Source organism: Cetorhinus maximus, chromosome 19 (assembly GCF_964194155.1).
Source record: "Cetorhinus maximus chromosome 19, sCetMax3.hap1.1, whole genome shotgun sequence".
Lineage (NCBI taxonomy): Eukaryota > Metazoa > Chordata > Chondrichthyes > Lamniformes > Cetorhinidae > Cetorhinus > Cetorhinus maximus.
In genome coordinates this window covers 20,042,059-20,060,998 of record NC_135897.1, presented here as the reverse complement: position 1 = coordinate 20,060,998, position 18,940 = coordinate 20,042,059, and the positions used below count along the sequence as shown (strand labels likewise).

Here is an 18,940-nt window from a genome sequence, read left to right as displayed (position 1 = left end):
GAAAGCAATGTTTTAACTCAAAGAAGCTGAAGCATTTTGCACAGAAATGTTTGGCTAGAAAAAAGCAAAACAAGTCTATATAGATAGCCACTTGAGATATATCAGCTGAAAGAGTCTGATGAAGCACTATACACCTTACATTGGTTCCGTCGAGTCTATAGGTGATAAATAGTTTGTGACTGTTAGAATGATGACCACAGAAGGAGAGCATCAAGCAAACATGAAGTGTTTGCTAGACATTGGTGTGTCATGCAACATCATGACCTTCACAGACCTGTGCGAAGAGGCTCAACATGGCAATCCAAAAATGAAGCTCTCAAAATTGAGGTTGAGGCTATGTGATGGCACAATACTCATATCGAGAGGACAAATTAGCCTGAGAGCCCAATGCAATGGCAAGAATGCAGACCTGAAGTTCCAGATCATAGAAGGTATGCAACAGCCACTCATCTCAGCTGAAGCAAGTCAAAACCTTGGACTGGTAACCCTAAACGTGTCAACAGAGGTTTACACTGTCACTGCAGACAAAACCATTGACTGCTGAACAGATCCTAGAGGAGTACAAAGATGTGTTTACAGGGTTTGGATGTCTACCTGGAGAATATCATCTCGAAGTAGATGAGAGTGTAGGACCAATTCAGCATCTGCCAAGAAGAGTTCCAGCTTTCCTCAAGTCATGCCTAAAAATCAAGATAGAAGAACTGGAAAAGAAGGGAGTAATCAAGAAAGCGACAGCTCTTACAAACTGGATTAGCATCATGGTAGCTGTGGAACAATCTGGAAAGCTGAGACAGTATGCTTAGACCCAAAGGATCTAAATAAGGAGTTGACGATATCTCACTACCCCATGCTAACCATTGAAGGAATTTTATGACAACTTGCCAAGGCAAAGATCTTTATGGCCCTAGATGTGAGGGATGGTAACTGGCAAGTGAAGCTGGATGAAAGCAGCAGCTTTCTAACTACATCCTGGATGCCATTCGGGAGATACAGATGATTGTGCATGCCGTTTGGCATTTCCACGGCTCTGGGAGAGTTTCAACACAGACAGCGTGAGATCATCAGTGATCTTCCTGGAGTGGAAGCCATAGTGGATGACCTACTAGTCTATGGCTGTGGAGGCATAATGCAAGAAGCCATAGCTGACCATGATTAGGATTTAATACGACTGCTAGAGAGAGCTCACCAGATGAACCTGAAGCTGAACAAGAAAAAAATTGCAATTGAAGATGCCTGAAGTCAGGTACGTAGGTCACGTACTGACAGCAAAAGGTCTTCGTCCAGTCCCTGACAAGGTGAGAGCTGGAGCAGCGATACAGCAACCAGAAGATGTGAAAGCAGTGCAACAATTTGTTGGATTTGTGAACTATTTAGCAAAATCGTTGCCTAATTTGTCATCGGAGTGTGAACCATTGCACAGCTCATTGTCAAGGATGTGCAGTGGTATTGAGGCACAGAACAAGCAGCAGCATTCGCTAAAATCAAACAACTAATGACGCCAATGTCAGTGCTGAAGTATTATGACATCAATAATGAAGTCACCTTGCAGTGTGAAACCAGCTGGATAGGTCTTGGAGCAACTCTAATGCAGCAAGGACAACCAGTCTAATTTGCATCCAGGGCATTAATGTAAACTGAACGATTCAAGCATTGAGAAAGAGTGTCTGGCTATTGATTTTGCTTGTGAGCATTTTGATCAATACCTGTTTGGGAGAGACATAATAATGTGGAGACTGACCACAATCTACTTCAAAACATTTTTCTCAAACCGCGACCATCTGCTCCAAAGATTCTGCATAGAATGTTACGACGTTTACAAAGATATCATCTGGACATGATATACAAGCAAGGAAAACAGATATACATCGCTGACATGCTGTCGAGAGCAGCAATTCCTATGAAGAAAGTTGAGGATGCTACAACAGAATGAATCTGGAAGATTTCACAATGTGAGGCAGCAGCTCGACATGCTAGTTCTAGAGAACTCATCAACTCAGTGGAGACATTGAATCTGACAGACAAGCGCCTTGCTCAAATCAAGTGAATTACCCAACAAGATGTAACTTTCCAAGTGCTGCAAGAAGTGGTGATGAAAGGATGGCCTGAGAGCATCAAGGACTTGCCTCTGGTCACGAGCATATTGGCATACCGAGATGAAGTGACACCCCAAGATGGCATCTTGTACAAAGGAAATAGAATCATCATTCCTAAGGAAATGAGAGGAGATGCGCTGTAGCGCATCCATGCAAGTCATCAAGGAATTGAGGAAGGTAAGAGAAGTGCTCTAGTAGCCAAACATGAGCAATGAAATTAAAAACCACATCGGTCAGTGCAGTGCTTGTAATGAGTTCCGAGCTAAACAAGCTAGAGAGCTGTTGACGCATGACATCCCAGACAAACCATGGATGAAGCTCTTCACCACAGCAGGAACTGTCATTATAGACTACTCTTCTGACTACTGGGAGTTAAACCAGCTGACTTTAACGGCAACAGGAGAAATAGTAGAATGCTTGAAAGCATACTTCATTCATTACGGCACTCCAGACATTGCAATGAGTGACAATGGCCCTCAGTTCAAAATGAAGAATTCAGCCCCTTCACAAAGGATTGGGAAATTCAACACTATCCCCAGTCCAATAAAAAGGCTGATGCGGCAGTGAAAATTACCAAAGGAATCATCAAGAAATCGAGCAAATCTAGCACAGATGTATTCAGGGCAATCCTCGAGTGGAGAAACACACCAACTAAAGGCATGGAAAATAGTCCAGTCCAAAGACTAATGTCACGACGCACCCAAACTACTCTTCCAATAGCAAAAAAACTACTGAAGCCAGAAGTAGTAACAGGCATGAGTGAAAAGATCAAGGTGAAATGTCAGAAAGCCAAATTTCATTTTGACAAATCTGCCAAAGGATTACCAGAGTTGAGCATTGAAGAGCCTGTCAGGGTACAAACCTTCAATGTTCTCAACAGGAGTCAGCGCACATTGCAATGTGGGACATGCATAGAGCAGTTGTCACCTCAATCATATGCGGTGGAAGTCAACGACCAAGTATACTGGCGCAACTGCTGGAATATATGAATGATTAGAGAAGCTGTTCCTTCACTGCGGGCGGCCCATCAGGAAGATGGGATCTCATCAGCTGCACAGAGTACAGAACGACCATCACTCCCAGAGGTCCACTGGTCCCCAACAATGGAAATGGAACAACAACAGTTACCACGCCAACAACAAGTGCCATGGGAACGACACTCCCCAGAGAAGGAACATTATCCAGACGAACAGCCAATGACAACGTGCGCGCATACCATTAAGAGACCTGCATGATTTAATGACTGTGTGCAATGCATGTGTAGAGATTAATGAGAATAATGAAGTTTGTTAATGCATGAGAACAGTGGTGTATAGTGAGTGACTTGGGTAACTCACAGTTACATATGATAGTGCGTGCAAAGTTGTCTGTTTCTTATAGAAAGGGGGATGTTTGTGTCTTGAAATGCAATCAATACTAAATGTCCTACCAGGCTTGCCATAGTCATGTGATCTCTGCCAGGCGGGACCTCCTGCAGGCAGCCATCTTACATTCAGTTCAATAAAGAGATTACACTGGAAAGATGGTAGTCTTTAAGCTCATTATGATGAAGAGCTTGCTACCACAGGCAGGAGAGGTGAATAGCATAGATGTATTTATGGGGAAGTTAGATAAACACAGAAGAAAGGAATAGAAGGATATGTCGATGAGGTTAGTTGAAGTAGGGTGGGAGGAGGATGATGTGGAGCATAAACACTATGGCGTGGGTCTGTTGAGTTAAATGGTCTGTTTCTGTGCTGTAAATACTATGTAATTTTTGTATATTATATGTATTGTGTTTGTATATATTTACGAAGGCAACACAGAGGCTGCCAGCAGCATTGTGTTGCAGCAGGCCCCTGTGCTGAGGGGTCAGGGATACTCCCTTGTGTTGGGGGAAGGCATGCTGAATTTGGTCTGGATTTGGTAAAAGCAAGATGTTCGATTGTCTAGCCTCAGATCCTGTCCCCACTAATACTTATTCTCTGTGGTCACTGAACAATGGGTAGAGCAATAAAGCTGGCTGGTAATTTTTCCATCAATACACCAAACGGTTGAGGTCAATTGTGGTGACCCCACACAGTACAAGACTGCAGTCATTAGTTTGCATGCTAACCAAGGGCATGGTCTTAGCCCAGTTTCAAATAAAATCCAGAGCAAAGGTGCGATCAATGGTGCAAGGACAATAACATACTGAACTCCAAGGAACAATGCTGGGGAAAGCAGTGTGGCAGGAAAGCCTGAAGGGATGGAGGACTACAGGATGATCAGACCAGGAAGATAAAACACAGTGCACTCAGTGTGAGCCCAGCTTTTTACCTCAAACAATTTGACAATAATGTCTGGTGGTTTTTTTTTTCCCCCCAGGCCCCATTCCTGTAATTCACTGTCATAAGAGGAACATTTTCGTTGGAGTATGGGTTCCAAGGGCACTCAGAGTCCCTCAGCCAAGGGGCCATTCTCCACACATAAGTTTAGAGTGTCAGCTTATGGAGGGTTGAAAGCCCCCAAGAACCCTGGCATGTGATGTATAATCCATTTCCTTCTCCCCACTGCTGGTACTCCGCCTTCAGTCGACTATGTCCGAAGCTCTGAAATTCCCACCCTAAACCTCATTGTTTCTCCACTCCTCTCTCTTAATTTTAATGTGTTCCTTAAAACCTACATCTGAGGCCAAGCTTTTGGTCACTTATCTAAATATCGCCTCCTTTGGCTCAGTCTCAATTTTTGTCTGATAATTGCCATTGTAAAGCACAGTAGAATGTTATACCACATAAAGGCACTAAATAAATGCAAGTTGTTGTCACAACAGACCCCCCCACTTCCCCCAATCCTGTCCTCACCTCTTATTCACATTCCAGCAGGAGTTACTGGATAACTCAGAGCTGAAACTTTGTATGATTTCAGAGCACTGAGCACAATGTACTGCCCTTGCTGCTAACCAAACTGAGTTACGTTAACACAGTACAACCCAAGAGCTTTATAATCTGCATGGCTCAGTAATGCAAAGACAGTGCCTTTACCCACTGAGTCACCACCAGCATGTTTTAAAGGTGGGGTTTCAATACATAATGGCCCAAATATTGGAGTCAGAAGTGAAGTGATGGATCTCACCATGGACTTTAAGTAAAGTTGCCCAAAAGGACCTAATATGGATTTCACCTTTCCTGGCATTGATTTTATTCTGGGATCAGCTATAGGGCTCTCTTATAGTTCAATCGTGATAGCATCAAGAAGGTGAAGCAGCCAATCACATTGAAGAATTCTCACAGACAGAAAACCAGGAAGTAAAATGCAGAGAGTAAAATAAGGTTTGGGACATAAGCATGGGACTATGTTGAAATATCATAAACAGACTTTTAAAAAAAACTTTTATATTAAAAACCTATGGAGTTTTTTTATCATAATCGGTAAATTTGACATTCCACAAATATAAAAGTAGTTTTTCAGGGCCAAAGAGGTTGTTCAGAAATAATTATGATCCGTTAAAAATATGGTTGTCAGTTGTATTGACAATAAACACTGACAGTTTCATGGTCATTTCAACTGCAAAATCTGGGTCAATGTGATGGTAATAACATTGGAGTTTTATTTGTATTTGATGTTCTTTACTAGATTTAACATTAACCATCTGTAATAAAGTTCCTTTGCCTCAGTGGCAATATTCCCTCTAAGCTGCACAGTTGCACAGTAGTTCCCTCTTAGGCCACACACAAGTTTGCCTCTTTAAGTTACCGCGCACACAAGGCCGTGCAAAAAAATATTAAAGGGCCACACACTTAAAAGAAATTGGCCAAAAAAGTTAGAGGGTACATTGCTCAGTGGGTATTTAATTGCATTTGCTTCTTAAATTGCAGATTTTATACAGTTAGAAAAAGATGAAATGATTTCCAATAAGCAAAGCAAAACAAGCACTCACCAAGAGATTCCGAAAACCTGGGACCGGCCAGTAAGGTAAGAACCAATGCTTCTTCTTTTAGAACAAAAATAAAAATACCTGGAAAAACTCAGCAGGTCTGGCAGCATCTGCGGAGAGGAACACAGTTAACGTGTCCAGTCTGTGTGACTCTTCAACAGAACTAAGTAAAAATAGAAAAGAGGTGAAATATAAGCTGGTTTAAACCTCTTTCACCTCTTTTCTATTTTTACTTAGTTCTGTTGAAGAGTCATACGGACTGGACACGTTAACTGTGTTCCTCTCCGCAGATGCTGCCAGACCTGCTGAGTTTTTCCAGGTATTTTTATTTTTGTTTTGGATTTTCAGCATCCGCAGTTTTTTGCTTTTATCTTTTTGCTTTCTACTTCTTTTAGGTTGGGTTTGAGATTGGAGTGGGGTTGGGATTGGAGTGGGATTGGGATTGGAGTGGGGTTGGGATTGGAGTGGGGTTGGGATTGGAGTGGGGTTGGGATTGGAGTGGGGTTGGGATTGGAGTGGGGTTGGGATTGGAGTGGGGTTGGGATTGGAGTGGGGTTGGGATTGGAGTGGGGTTGGGATTGGAGTGGGGTTGGGATTGGAGTGGGGTTGGGATTGGAGTGGGGTTGGGATTGGAGTGGGGTTGGGATTGGAGTGGGGTTGGGATTGGAGTGGGGTTGGGATTGGGATTGGAGTTGGGGTTTGGGATTGGAGTTGAGGTTAAGGCTGAGTTTGGTGTTGTCGTGGAGCAGGGGTTAGGAATTGGGTTGTACTGGGATTGGGGTTGGATTCGATCTTGGATTGGGGTTGTGATGGGATTGAGGTTGGTTTTGGGGTTGCAGCTGGGGCTGGAGTTGATTTCCTTGCCATGAAGGTTTTGCTCTTTCAATGCCGCATGTCACAATGTTCCACTGGGTGAAACCTAATGATCAAATAGCCGCAGCGTGCATGTTGTAACACAGCAGAAATAGCTGGGAGAATGATGACATAATTCTTATGATGCCATCATGCCCATGATGAAGCATTTGAATATGATCATGTCATTGTTGTTTGTAAACCAGACATAGCAAAGGTTGACAGATGGTTTTACTAATGTTTTGCCGTGAGCCCAATGCATTACAAAGGGGACAATGTGAAGGGAATACTCTGGCTTAAATCACTTCATGTTAACTCCAAGAGTGCCATCAATTCTGTCTGGCATATCCACTCTTATTCTGCACTCTGTGCCAATACTGCAGGTTTTATTTGTAATTCTTGTGCTGCAGTTGTTTTTTGTGCAGAGGTTTTTCGGGTTCCTTTAAAGAAAACCATGAATTACGCTTTCAGTTTATGGGTGAGAATTTTTCTGCCCACATCAAACATTTCCTCCTCACCATCAACACAGAAGCTATCTGCAGGAAGAAAAAAGTAGCACCTATATCTTTCCACTGGTCAGGTGGTCTCATCCACTGGCCATGCCAGCCTCATGCAATCACATTTCCAATTCTGAACCTTTCCCACCTGCATGACGGGAGAAGAATAGTAACTGGTAACAATTATATAAGCCAACAAGGACAGCACACGTCCTCTACCTCCATCCCTCTCTCTTTTCTCTCTCTTTATTCTCTACTACGTTTTCATTTCTCTTTTTTAACCTTGTGGGCTTTTTCTTTGTATACTCAGCTTTGCCCCTTCCCATTCATCAAGGGTGTGAGAGAGCTTCAATTCTCCCCTTCCCACAGCCGTCCTTCAGGGTTGTTGCAGTAGGAACTGCAGAGACTGGTTCAGGGGGCGCAGAAATCTGCCCACACATCTTGTGAACAACCAAAAGGAGATGGGAAGCCCATGGTTGCATCAAATAACTTTGCCATGCGATTCTACATATTTTTGTTTCCTGTTGGGACAGATAGCAGTTTTCTGCAGATGTGAATTGCAGGCTGTGCACTATCTAACAATCTAATGCTGTGCTCTCCAGTTAGATAGCAAAGAGCTCAAAACCTCAGGGCAGAATCATCTGAGATTTGCACAAAGTGTGGCAGCAGGCAGGAAAAAGGAGGTTTTACCTGCCGGCGGCAGTGGCAGCCTTTCATGCAGTATCGTCTCGTTCCCGGTGCGTCCTGCCTCATTAGTAATGCATTCCCGGGAAACACGCCAGATCGCTGGCAGGGTGGCCTCTGATTCGCCCATCCCACTGTCACCTCAGGCCATCAGTAATTAATCAGGCCGCCATATTTAAAGGGAGCCCCTGCACAGAGCTAGCGCTTTCCAAGGGATCAAATCCTGCTGCAAAGTCATGGCTGCCAAAGGGAGGAAACATGCTGCGCCCAAATTTAGTGATTTGGGTGCCTACAGAATGCAGTGGAGGCCCACTGTGAAGTCCACTACTCTCGCTCTGGGTAAAGAGCAGCAAGCAAGGTCACCAATCCAGTATGGGTGGCGGGGGCAGCTGTGATCAGCGCCAATGCCCTGCAAAAGAGGACAGCCGCCCAGTACAGAAAGAGGATGAATGATCTCATCCATTCTGCCGGGGTGAGTCACCCTTCTTATCAGTCACGACCGAAACACTCACAAATCCATCACACATCCACAAGGATCTCACTCACTGCCAATTCAACGGACATCACCATTCGCTCTATCACACACACCTTCACCTGCCCTTCGGATCATGTCTTCATCCTGTCCATGGCACCACTCACCACCCGCACATGCCAGACACCCTTCTCATCTGGCCTGACAGGCATCCTGCTTACGTTCTCTCCCCGTCTGTCTTCATGCAGAGCAGGCCGGCACACAACAAAAGGGGGAGGTCGCAGACTGGTGGAGGAATGCCTGACATCAAGGTCCTTACAGACTTTGGAAACAGAGTCATCCAGCTAGCTGGTGGCGATCTGGACCTTCCCTGTGCTGACGGTGAGGTCGGCGGTGCTTAACCAAGTAAGGACCCAGCAGTGGGTCAGATCCATCTGACAGCCATGCTGTGAGCGAGTTCCCCTGTTCTGCAGTCCCCTGCCAGGCACTAATTATCTCTAACACAAAAACAGAATTACCTGGAAAAACTCAGCAGGTCTGGCAGCATCGGTGGAGAAGAAAACAGTTGACATTTCGAGTCCTCATGACCCTTCGGCAGAACTGAAGTATAGTTAGGAGAGAGGTGAAATATAAGCTGGTCTAAGGTGGGGGGCGGGGGGAGAGAGAAGTTGAGGGTGGGGTGGTTGTAGAGTTAAGCAAGCAGTGATAGGAGCAGATAATCAAAAGATGTCACAGACAAAAGGATCAAAGAGGTGTTGAAGGTGGTGATATTATCTAAGAAAAGTGCTAATTAAGAATGAATGGCAGGATACTCAAGGTACAGCTCTAGTGGGGGTGGGGTGGAAAGACTAACAAAGTTTTAGTTTTAGATTTAAAAATAATGGAAATAGGTGGGAAAAGAAGAATCTATATAAATTATTGAAAAAAAAGGGGAGGGGGAAGAAACGGGGTGGGGATGGGGGGAGGGGGAGTTTAAGATCTAAAGTTGTTGAATTCAATATTCAGCCCGGAAGGCTGTAAAGTGCCTAGTCGGAAGATGAGGTGCTGTTCCCCCAGTTTGCGTTGGGCTTCACTGGAACAATACAGCAAGCCAAGGACAGACATGTGGGCAAGAGAACAGGGTGGAGTGTTAAAATGGCAAGCGACAGGGAGGTTTGGGTCTTTCTTGCGGACAGACCGCAGGTGTTCTGGAAAGCGGTCACCCAGTTTGCATTTGGTCTCTCCAATGTAGAGGAGACCGCATTGGGAGCAACGAATGCAGTAGACTAAGTTAGGGGAAATGCAAGTGAAATGCTGCTTCACTTGAAAGGAGTGTTTGGGCCCTTGGACGGTGAGGAGAGAGGAAGTGAAGGGGCAGGTGTTGCATCTCTTTACCTTCGCCTTACCTTACATCTGGGAAGCAACCAAGGGGGTCCATGAGCCAGGTCCTCAACTCAAGCCCTGAAGACACCTCAGAAGAAGAATCTGATGACACCTTAATTGAAGACCAGTCACAGCGCTCACCCACACCTTCTACCAATGCAAAGACACACACCTTGGTGGGATCTAGTCTGAGAGTAGCCTCGGATCACAATCTGGTGAGCACATCGCACTATCTGATACACAATAGGCAGAGACAGGGACTTCCTAGGTTTCTGGCACTCAGAGGACTGCTGGAGGCCAGAAATCTGCTGAGTCCGAGACAGATGAGGAACCTCTGGACTCGGTCATGCCTTTGCAGCTCGAACAACTGAGGTAAGCTCGGGAACATCAGGAAGGCATATCCACGGAACTCCTCAGATTGCAAGGCACAATGGAGGAATCAGTGTGAGGTGATAGCGCTGCCATGCCAAAACATCGAGATCAACATGGTAGGATGGCGGACGCCATGGAGATCTTGGTCCAGGACATCAGTCTTGCACTGTTGTGCGGGCTGAACTCCATCGCTGACTCCATAGTTGGCCTCCAACAGTGTCAATGTGAGAGGGGTGCGGGGCAGCCCGATCTCACTCCAGCTTCCCCTTCTCCTCAGGAAGTAGGCCAGGGGCCCTCGGGCACCCATAGGAAGGAGGATCAGCAGGTACAAACTTGGGGCCATCCATCCAGGTGACTCCGGGAGAGTCCGGCCCATCCGAATCCCCTCTTCCTGTGATACCAGCAGCTCCAGCTCCACAGCTCGAGGAGGGTGCCACTGCCACACAGCAGGACCCCGAAAGCAGGCCGGAGCCCTCCAAGTCCTGGCCCTCCAGAGGACTCCTGCCATGGTCATCACAGACAGGGCATAGCAGTCAGCAGGCTGCCTCCACTTCTGCTGTGGATGTCGGGGGCACTCCAAAATGTAGTGGCAGGGTTAGGAAGGTTACAGTCTGTACTTAATGCTCACCATTGTAAATAAACTCCCAAGAATGTCTCCTTTCCTATGGCTCCTTGTTCTGATGAGCAGTGTTTGTGACACTCAGATGTGAAACCTTGGTTTCTGCACAGGGTAAAAGCAGGTGTCTCAGTCCAGGGCCTCTTCCCGGTGCAGCGTGTAACCTTCAGAACAAAGTGTGGTCCGACTTCACACTCACTGGACATATTACTGATGCCTGCACCTCGATGGTGTTTGTCATTGATGCCAGAATGTCGTGGATAGGCATCACAGAGTTCTGTCATTCTCTCTGTGTGCTCTCAGCACCTTTGAGGGGGGGCTGGACCCCATCTCTTCAGCATCTGTGACCGGTGAAGGTGTGCTCCTGAAGGGGTCAAGTGCTGAAGGCGGACAGAGGATCAGGTCCATTTAAAGTTTCACGGCTGCATTTCCATGATATGACCCTGTTCACAGAGTGCAAGCGAGCTGCTCTCAGCCAGTCAGGAGTCAAACATTCCCAGAGGCTATATGAAGATCCATGGAGTGTCCTCACTGCATGTTGTCATCATCCTGATGGAATCTAGCAACTATTAGGGCCCCCACTGCGTCTCCATGTCATGAACCTGAGCACTGAGGGTGTGTGTGCTGCCACCAGCCACACAGGAGTCAAACATTCACAGATACAAGGTGAGGATGTCAGGACTGTGCTCACTGCATCTCGTCATCATCCTCCACGAATCTTGCAGCTGTGAACATGCCTGCCCCGTCTGGCCAGTGCGATGGCCTCATCGTCAGCATCCTTGCCTTCCAGGACCTCATCATCGTCATTCTCTTCGACGTCCCCCTCATCAGAGGATACATGCAGCTCCTCCATCTTCCCCTCAGTCAGGTCCCCCCCCACCGCCCCCCGTTGCAATGCCAGGTTGTGGAGCACGCAGCAAGTGACGAATATGCGCGACACCCTCTGGGGACTGTATTGCAGTGCTGCACTGGACCTGTCGAGGCACTGGAACCTCATTTTCAAAATGCCTATCGTTTGCTCCACTGAAGTCCAGATTACAGCGTGAGCCTCGTTCTGCCATCGCTCTGCTGCAGTCTGAGGCCTCCACACAGGTGTCATCAGCCACATCCCCTGTGGGGTAGCCCTTGTCTCCGAGGAGTCAATCCTGCAGCCTCTCTGGACCCTGGAAGATTCAGAGATCTGAGACCTGCTAAGGATGTAGGAGTCATGGACACTCCTTTGGAATTGTGTGCAAACCTGTAGGATGCGTTTGTGGTGGTCGCACACCAGCTGAACATTCAGGGAGTGGAAGCCCTTGCGGTTGATGTAGTTGACTGCTTGTTGCCACAGAGACCTATGTGCCATATGACTGCAGTCGATGGCACCCTGCACCTGTGGAAAACCTAAGATCTGCACAAATCCCAGTGCTCTTGCTTCCTGACTTTCCCGATCCCGGGCGAAATGCAGAAAGTCCTGTGCCTTCACAAAGATGGTATCCGTGACCTCCTGGATACCTTTGTGCCTGTAGACTTGCGAGATCCTGCACAGATCACCTATGGAGCCCTGGAGGGAGCCACTGGCATAAAAATTGAGCGCTGGGGTCATTTTCACAGCCAGTGGCAGTGGATGCCCTCCATGTCCCTGTGGCACCAAATCCTGCAGCAGATGGCATGAGACCGACCAGTTCCCTAGACGTGTGCAGTCTTCAGCGACACTGGTTCTCGGTCATCTGCAGGAATGACATACACTGTCTATAGACCCTCGGCCTAGTGGGGCCTACGAGCGATGGCTTGCTGTGGATCATCAGCTGCATGTGCAGTAGGCTCTACCACCCCATCATTTTGAGGGAGGTGCTCCTACCTTTGCCAAGCCAGATGCCTCTGCTGCTCTCTTCTTCTCTGGTCTCTGTAAGCCATGAGGCATACTGCTAAATCATTAGGCTCCATGATCCTGATGTTCTCCTCCTGCAGGATCGAAGAGAGAGGCACATGGGTTAGCATATGTGTCCTAAGAAACTCTCTTGGCTAAGTCTGAAGGCCCCTTCACACACAGGAGAGTGCTGGACACCACTTGGATGGCCAGTGTGTGGTGTCCAAAATCCCACCCACCTCCGCCCCACTCCACTTAACTGATTGGCAGCAGCTTTGCCACTGGACTGCATGCTGTGCTCTCAGCTCAGGCACAGGCATTCTCCTAACCCGCACTGCAAGGCTGCGCTGTTAGCTTGAACTATATTGGATACTGGTCCAAACCTTAATAAAGACATTGCAAGGGCTGTGAGCGCCTCCACCAGTGACTGCGCCATGGCCACCTTTCACAAGGGTATTGTACAACTTGCCCAGTCGGCCAATTGTTCTGCTGCCCTTTAAAAAGCACATTAACTTGCAGCCTGCTCCTGATGGGTGAAAAGTACTGGAGCATTTCGTGGCACTTTCATGCTTTTGCGTTGCTTGAAAGGACAGAAAAGCTTCAGAGGCCCGACTCCAAGCCTGTCAATGGAGCTGCTGCTGAACAGTCTCAGCTGTGGAAAAATGCTCACTTTTGACAAGCTTTTCCAAATGCATGGCTACTTCCCTCAACCCCCTCCATCCCCTTCCCCCATCGCCCGGCATGTGCTTGAGTATTGAGCGTTTCCTTCAGTCTGTGCTGCCTTGCCCCCCACCCCTCCTGGCCTGACCTCCACTGGAGCCCTTGCCCGGGCACCACACTTAAAGCCAGCCGGGAGAAAATGACTTGCCTGTGCCCCCCATGAATGCGCAGCGCCTCTTCCTTGATGTCCTGCGGGCGATCCTTGCGAGTGCTGTGCAAGGTTGTGCGCACTCACCTCCGAGTTCCCCTCAAAGTTCAGGTCGCCAGGTGCAAGTCATTTACGTACAGTTGTGAAACACATCGGTGTGTCTGGATGATCCAGCGTGGGGAGATGATTCTGGCAAGGAGGGCTTATAATTAGATGCAGAAATATTAAAATGACATTCCTGACGTGAGGCAGCTGGAAATGCAGCCTGCCATTGATGGGCGGAGCAGACAATTGCAAACTGGTTTCATGGCTGCATAAAACCAAATTTTGGCCTACTCGCCATATTCCCCGCAGGGGGAATGACGCCCAATGCCAACGGAGCCAGAAAATTCCGACCTCAGTGTGATTGGTGGATGCTGCAGTTCCTCTGTTCCCCTCTAGTGGCAGCACCTCAGCAACAGTTACACTCGATACAACTAACTGGTAACTTGTACAGTTTCAAGTGTCATATCGGCGTGATGTCTGTGGAATCAACCAATCGTGCTTTACTTTCCTGTGCCCATAGTTGGTAATTCATCTCCTGAATTTAATCAGTGTTTTGCTTCTTTTGTAGGACCTCCTTATCCTTGTGGACATGATGTTGATACCAAATCAAATATCTAGTCGATGGGGTATGGCCCTTCCAGCAAAACTCATATCTACTATCCATTATCTCACTCTTGCTCAATTCATAGTAAAACTTCAAAGAACATCCAACGCGTTACATGTGATAGGTAACTTGTGGAACTGGGGTGGTTTGTGAGTCTCCGGGTGGGGTAATATTTTCCTGTTGCTGGTTGGGACTAAACCACATCTGTCATTAAATCTGTGAAGTTTGCCAAAATTTTGATGCAATAATTCTTACTTTGTCAAACCCATTGCTCACTCACTCACGCTCATTACTTGCTCACTCAAACCCATTATTTATTCCCTTGCACCATCACTGACACTCTCCATTCACAAACCCTTTACACTCTCTCTCTCACTCACTCATACCCATTCCACACTCTGTCACACCGCTTTGTATAATCTGGGTCTCTGTGCCCTTACATTGCAGCTGCAATTCCATTTGGGTCCTCACTGTATTCTGTGGATGCAGCCACAAAAGGAGTTGGGAGAATTCTAGTCATGTTGCTTCTGCTTCAAGGTCAAATGAGGATTAAAGGTTTTTTTTTGTTCATTGGATGTGAGTAGTGCTGGCAAGGCCAACATTTATTGCCCATTCCTAACTGCCCTTGAGTAGTTTGTGGTGAGCCACCTACAAATAAATGGCTTGCCAGGCCATTTCAGAGGGCAGTTATGAGTAGACCACGTTGCTCTGGGGTCTGGAGTAACATTTTTTAAAAATTATTTTATGAGATGTGGGTGTCACTGGCTAGACCAGCACTTTTATTGCCCATCCCTAATTGCCCTTGAAAAGGTGGTAGTGTGTTCCCTCCTTGAACTGTTGCTGTCCATGTGGTGTAGGTACACCCACAGTGCTGTTGGGAAGGGAGTTCCAGGATTTTGACCCACTGACAGTGAAGGAACGGCAATGTATTTCCAAGTCAGGATGGTGTGTGATTTGGAGGGGAACTTGCAGGTGGTGGTGTTTCCATGCATCTTATGTCCTTGTCCTTCTTGTGGTAGAGGTCACGGGCTTGGAAGGTGCTGTCAAAGGAGCCTTGTTGCTGCAGTGTATCATGTAGATGCTGCTACTATGCATTGGTGGTGGAGGCAGTGAATGTTGAAGGTGGTGGATGTGATGCCATTCAATTGGGCTTCATCCTGGATGGTGTCGAGCTTCTTGAGTATTGTTGAAGCTGCACTCATCCAGACAAGTGGAGAGTATTCCTTCAAACCCCTGACTTGTGCCTTGTAGATGGTGAACAGGCTTCGGGGAGTCGGGAGGTGAGTTACTTGCTGCAGGATTCCTAACCTCTGACCTGCTCTTGTAGCCATAGTACTTATATGGCTAGTCCAGTTCAGTTTCTGGTCAATGGTAATCCCCAGGATGTTGATAGTGGGGGATTCAGCGATGGTAATGCCATTGAACATCAAGGGGCATTGGTTGGATTCTCTCTTGTTGAAGATGGTCATTGCCTGGCACTTGTGTGCGCGAATGCTACTTGCCAGTTGTCAGCTCAAGCCTGGATATTGTCCAGGTCTTGCTGCATTTAGACATGGACTGCATCAGTATCTGAGGTGTCGTGAATTGTGCAATCATCAGCGAACATCCCCACTTCTGACCTTATTATGGAGAGATCATCATTAATGAAACAGCTGAAGATGGTTGGGCCTAGGACACTACCCTGAGGAACTCCTGCAGTGATGTCCTGGAGCTGAGATGATTGACCTCCAACAACCACAACCGTCTTCCTTTGTGCTAGGTATGACTCCAACCACTAAAGAGTTTTCCCCCTGATTCCCATTGACTCCAGTTTTGCCAGGGCTCCTTAATGCCACACTCAGTCAAATGCTGCCTTAATGTCAAGAGCAGTGGCTCTGACCTCACCTCTTGAGTTCAACTCCTTTGTCCATGTTTGGACTAAGGCGGTAATGAGGTCAGGAGCTGAGTAGCCCTAGCAGAACCCAAACTGAGTGTCAGTGAGCAGGTTATTGTTGAGTAACTGCCACTTGATAGCACTGTCAACAATACCTTCCATCACTTTGCTGGTGATCGAGAGTAGACTGATGGGGCGGTAATTGGCCGGGTTGTATTTGTCCTGCTTTTTGTGGATAGGACATACCTGGGCAGTGTTCCACATAGCTGGGTAGATGCCAGTGTTGTAGCTGTACTGGAATGGCTTGGCTAAGGGCGCAGCTAGTTCTGGAGCACAAGTCCTCAGTATATTGCTGGAGTGTTGTCTGGGCCCATAGCCTTTGCAGTATTCAGTGCCTTTAGCCATTTCTTGATATCACATAGAGTGAATTGAATTGGCTGAAGACTGGCATCTGTGATACTGGGGACTTCAGGAAGAGACTGAGATGGATCATCCGCTCGGCACTTCCAGCTGAAGATTGTTGCAAATGCTTCAGCCTTGTCTTTTGCACTGCTGTGCTAGGCTCCCCAAATCATTGAGGATGGGGATATTTGTGGAGCCAAAACAAAAACAGAATTACCTGGAAAAACTCAGCAGGTCTGGCAGCATCGGTGGAGAAGAAATCATTTCTTCTCCACCGATGCTGCCAGACCTGCTGAGTTTTTCCAGGTAATTCTGTTTTTGTTTTGGATTTCCAGCATCCGCAGTAGCTTTTAGCTTTTTGTTTTTATATTTGTGGAGCCTCCTCCTCCAGTGAGCTGTTTAATTGTCCACCAGCATTCACAACTGGATGTGGCAGGACTGCAGAGCTTAGATCTGATCCAGTGGTTCCACATGCTGCTTTTGCTGTTTAGCACGCAACTAGTCCTGAGTTGTCGCTTCACCAGATTGACACCTCATTTTTAGGTAAACCTACTGCTGCTCTTGACATGCCCTCCCACACTCTTCATTGAACATTTACGCCAGACTGGATAGGGATAGCAGATTTCCTCCCCTGAAGGGCATTTGTGAACCAGATGGGTTTTAATGGCAATCCGGTAGGTCCATGTTCATTATTAATTATTAACTAATTATTCCAGATTTATTTAATTAATTGAATTTAATATCCCCAGCTGCTGTGGTAGGATTTGAACTCATGTCACCTGAGCATTCGTCCGGGTCTCTGAACTAGTTGCTGGACAGTACAATCATCCACTTGGGTGATGAGATTTTCATCCCAAATAAAGGGTACATCTCAACCCAAATCAGTGAGGACCAGTCTGGAAGAGCCCTCTGAGCCTAATCCATTCTCCTTCTGTGAACTAACATCTGTTCTTTCTCCTTTGAACCTCAGGGTAGCCCCGAAACTCTCCTCACATCTGTTAGCAGAAGAAGCAGCTGCCAAGGCCCGAGACCGAGTGCCATTACCAGGCCTACCAGACACTACTCCTAAGGATGATAGCAAGCCCTCAAGGTACTTACATTGAGAACCAGTTGGAGCAGTCAAGGCACTAGCTGACATGGGCCTTTCAACTTTGAACCCTGGATTAAAATCAAATCCAGACGGAGAAGATGAAAGGCCTGACCCTTCTGACGGCTTTACTATTTTATATGTTCATATGACCAAAACACAATCTGAGCTATTGCAGCCCTGTCCTAATCAGGCATGCTGTGAACAGAACAATGTATCCTTCCCCCGACTAAGATCTCAAGGGTTCACTCTGGTCATTGTGTACACCATCCTATTCACTTACCGACCCAATCCCTAAGAAACCAGCTAAAGCTGATCAACTTCAAGCAGAAAGAAAGCCAAGAAAGTCCCGAAAGAGCTCACGACATAGTCTCAACTATAAACCCATAATGTGCAAAGACCAGGAAATTACGGGGTCCAGAATTTCCTCAGAGCTGCTCTTGCTCCAACTTTGCCACTTTGCCAGGTGTGTGGCACGGACTGGCTCTATGGTGATATTAGGCTGGTGGGACAGGGTTCTGTTTTGGGTTTACTATAAATTAGTTGGAGCTACGACCTTTTTTTGATCAACTCGTCGATTTTCTGAGTTGCTGAACATGGCTGGTGAAGATGAGATGTGGTCTCCGGGCGAAGTGGGATTGTTGGATCAAGGTGCACAGACATAGGATAGTTAGTAAGATATACGAGATCGACACGTTTTTATATATATTTAGACCATTGGCTAGGATTTTACAGCCCTGCTGGAGTGTGTCTCCCCCCCGATGGATGCGGCAACTCCATTCGGTTTGGTGGGACCATAATATCCCGCTGGGCAGAAGGGGCAGTAAAATCCTGGCCATTGTGTATCTGCACGCGGCCTTCACCTTTCATCACTTGGTTTTTTATTCCAGCTCCATTTTTATTTGTCCCAAATGTATGTTTTATACTTATTTATAATTTATGATGGCTGCATTTATTTATACAATTTTACTTACCATCGTTCCAAATGGATTGTAGTTTGAATTCGAACCCTATTCCTCCAATTTTAATACATATTCATATTTACATCTTAGCCTCACTCAGAGCCTTTCAATAGGGCTTTATTTATATATGTTTATTTATTGGATTAATTTCTTCTGCAATGTTAGTAATTGTACATTTGTTACAGCTTTGCTCTGTACCTGCACTCAGTTCCCTTCACTTTTCACACCTCTCTATTTATTTTGAGCTTTCTTTATATTATATGTTGGTGTGTTTTGTGTTACATTCTTGTCTCAGAATCTTCACTCTCCATCACTGTATATTCTCTAATTTAGACGTAGGGAAGACGTTTTTACATTTGCACAAGACCAGAACTATGGGTCATAGATATATGATAATCATTAATAAA

At 46.5% G+C, this 18,940-nt stretch overlaps 1 protein-coding gene across 2 annotated transcripts in view; it reads left to right on the top strand.

The window, feature by feature from the left end:
• Positions 1 to 18,940, top strand: part of inpp5d (inositol polyphosphate-5-phosphatase D) — a 199,007-nt gene that overhangs the window by 147,476 nt on the left and 32,591 nt on the right. For both annotated transcript variants that reach the window (XM_078563554.1, XM_078563553.1), the window contains exons 24-25: positions 5,930 to 6,026; positions 17,455 to 17,574. In XM_078563554.1, coding sequence (XP_078419680.1) covers positions 5,930 to 6,026; positions 17,455 to 17,574 — 217 coding nt within the window. The remainder of the gene's footprint in view (positions 1 to 5,929; positions 6,027 to 17,454; positions 17,575 to 18,940) is intronic.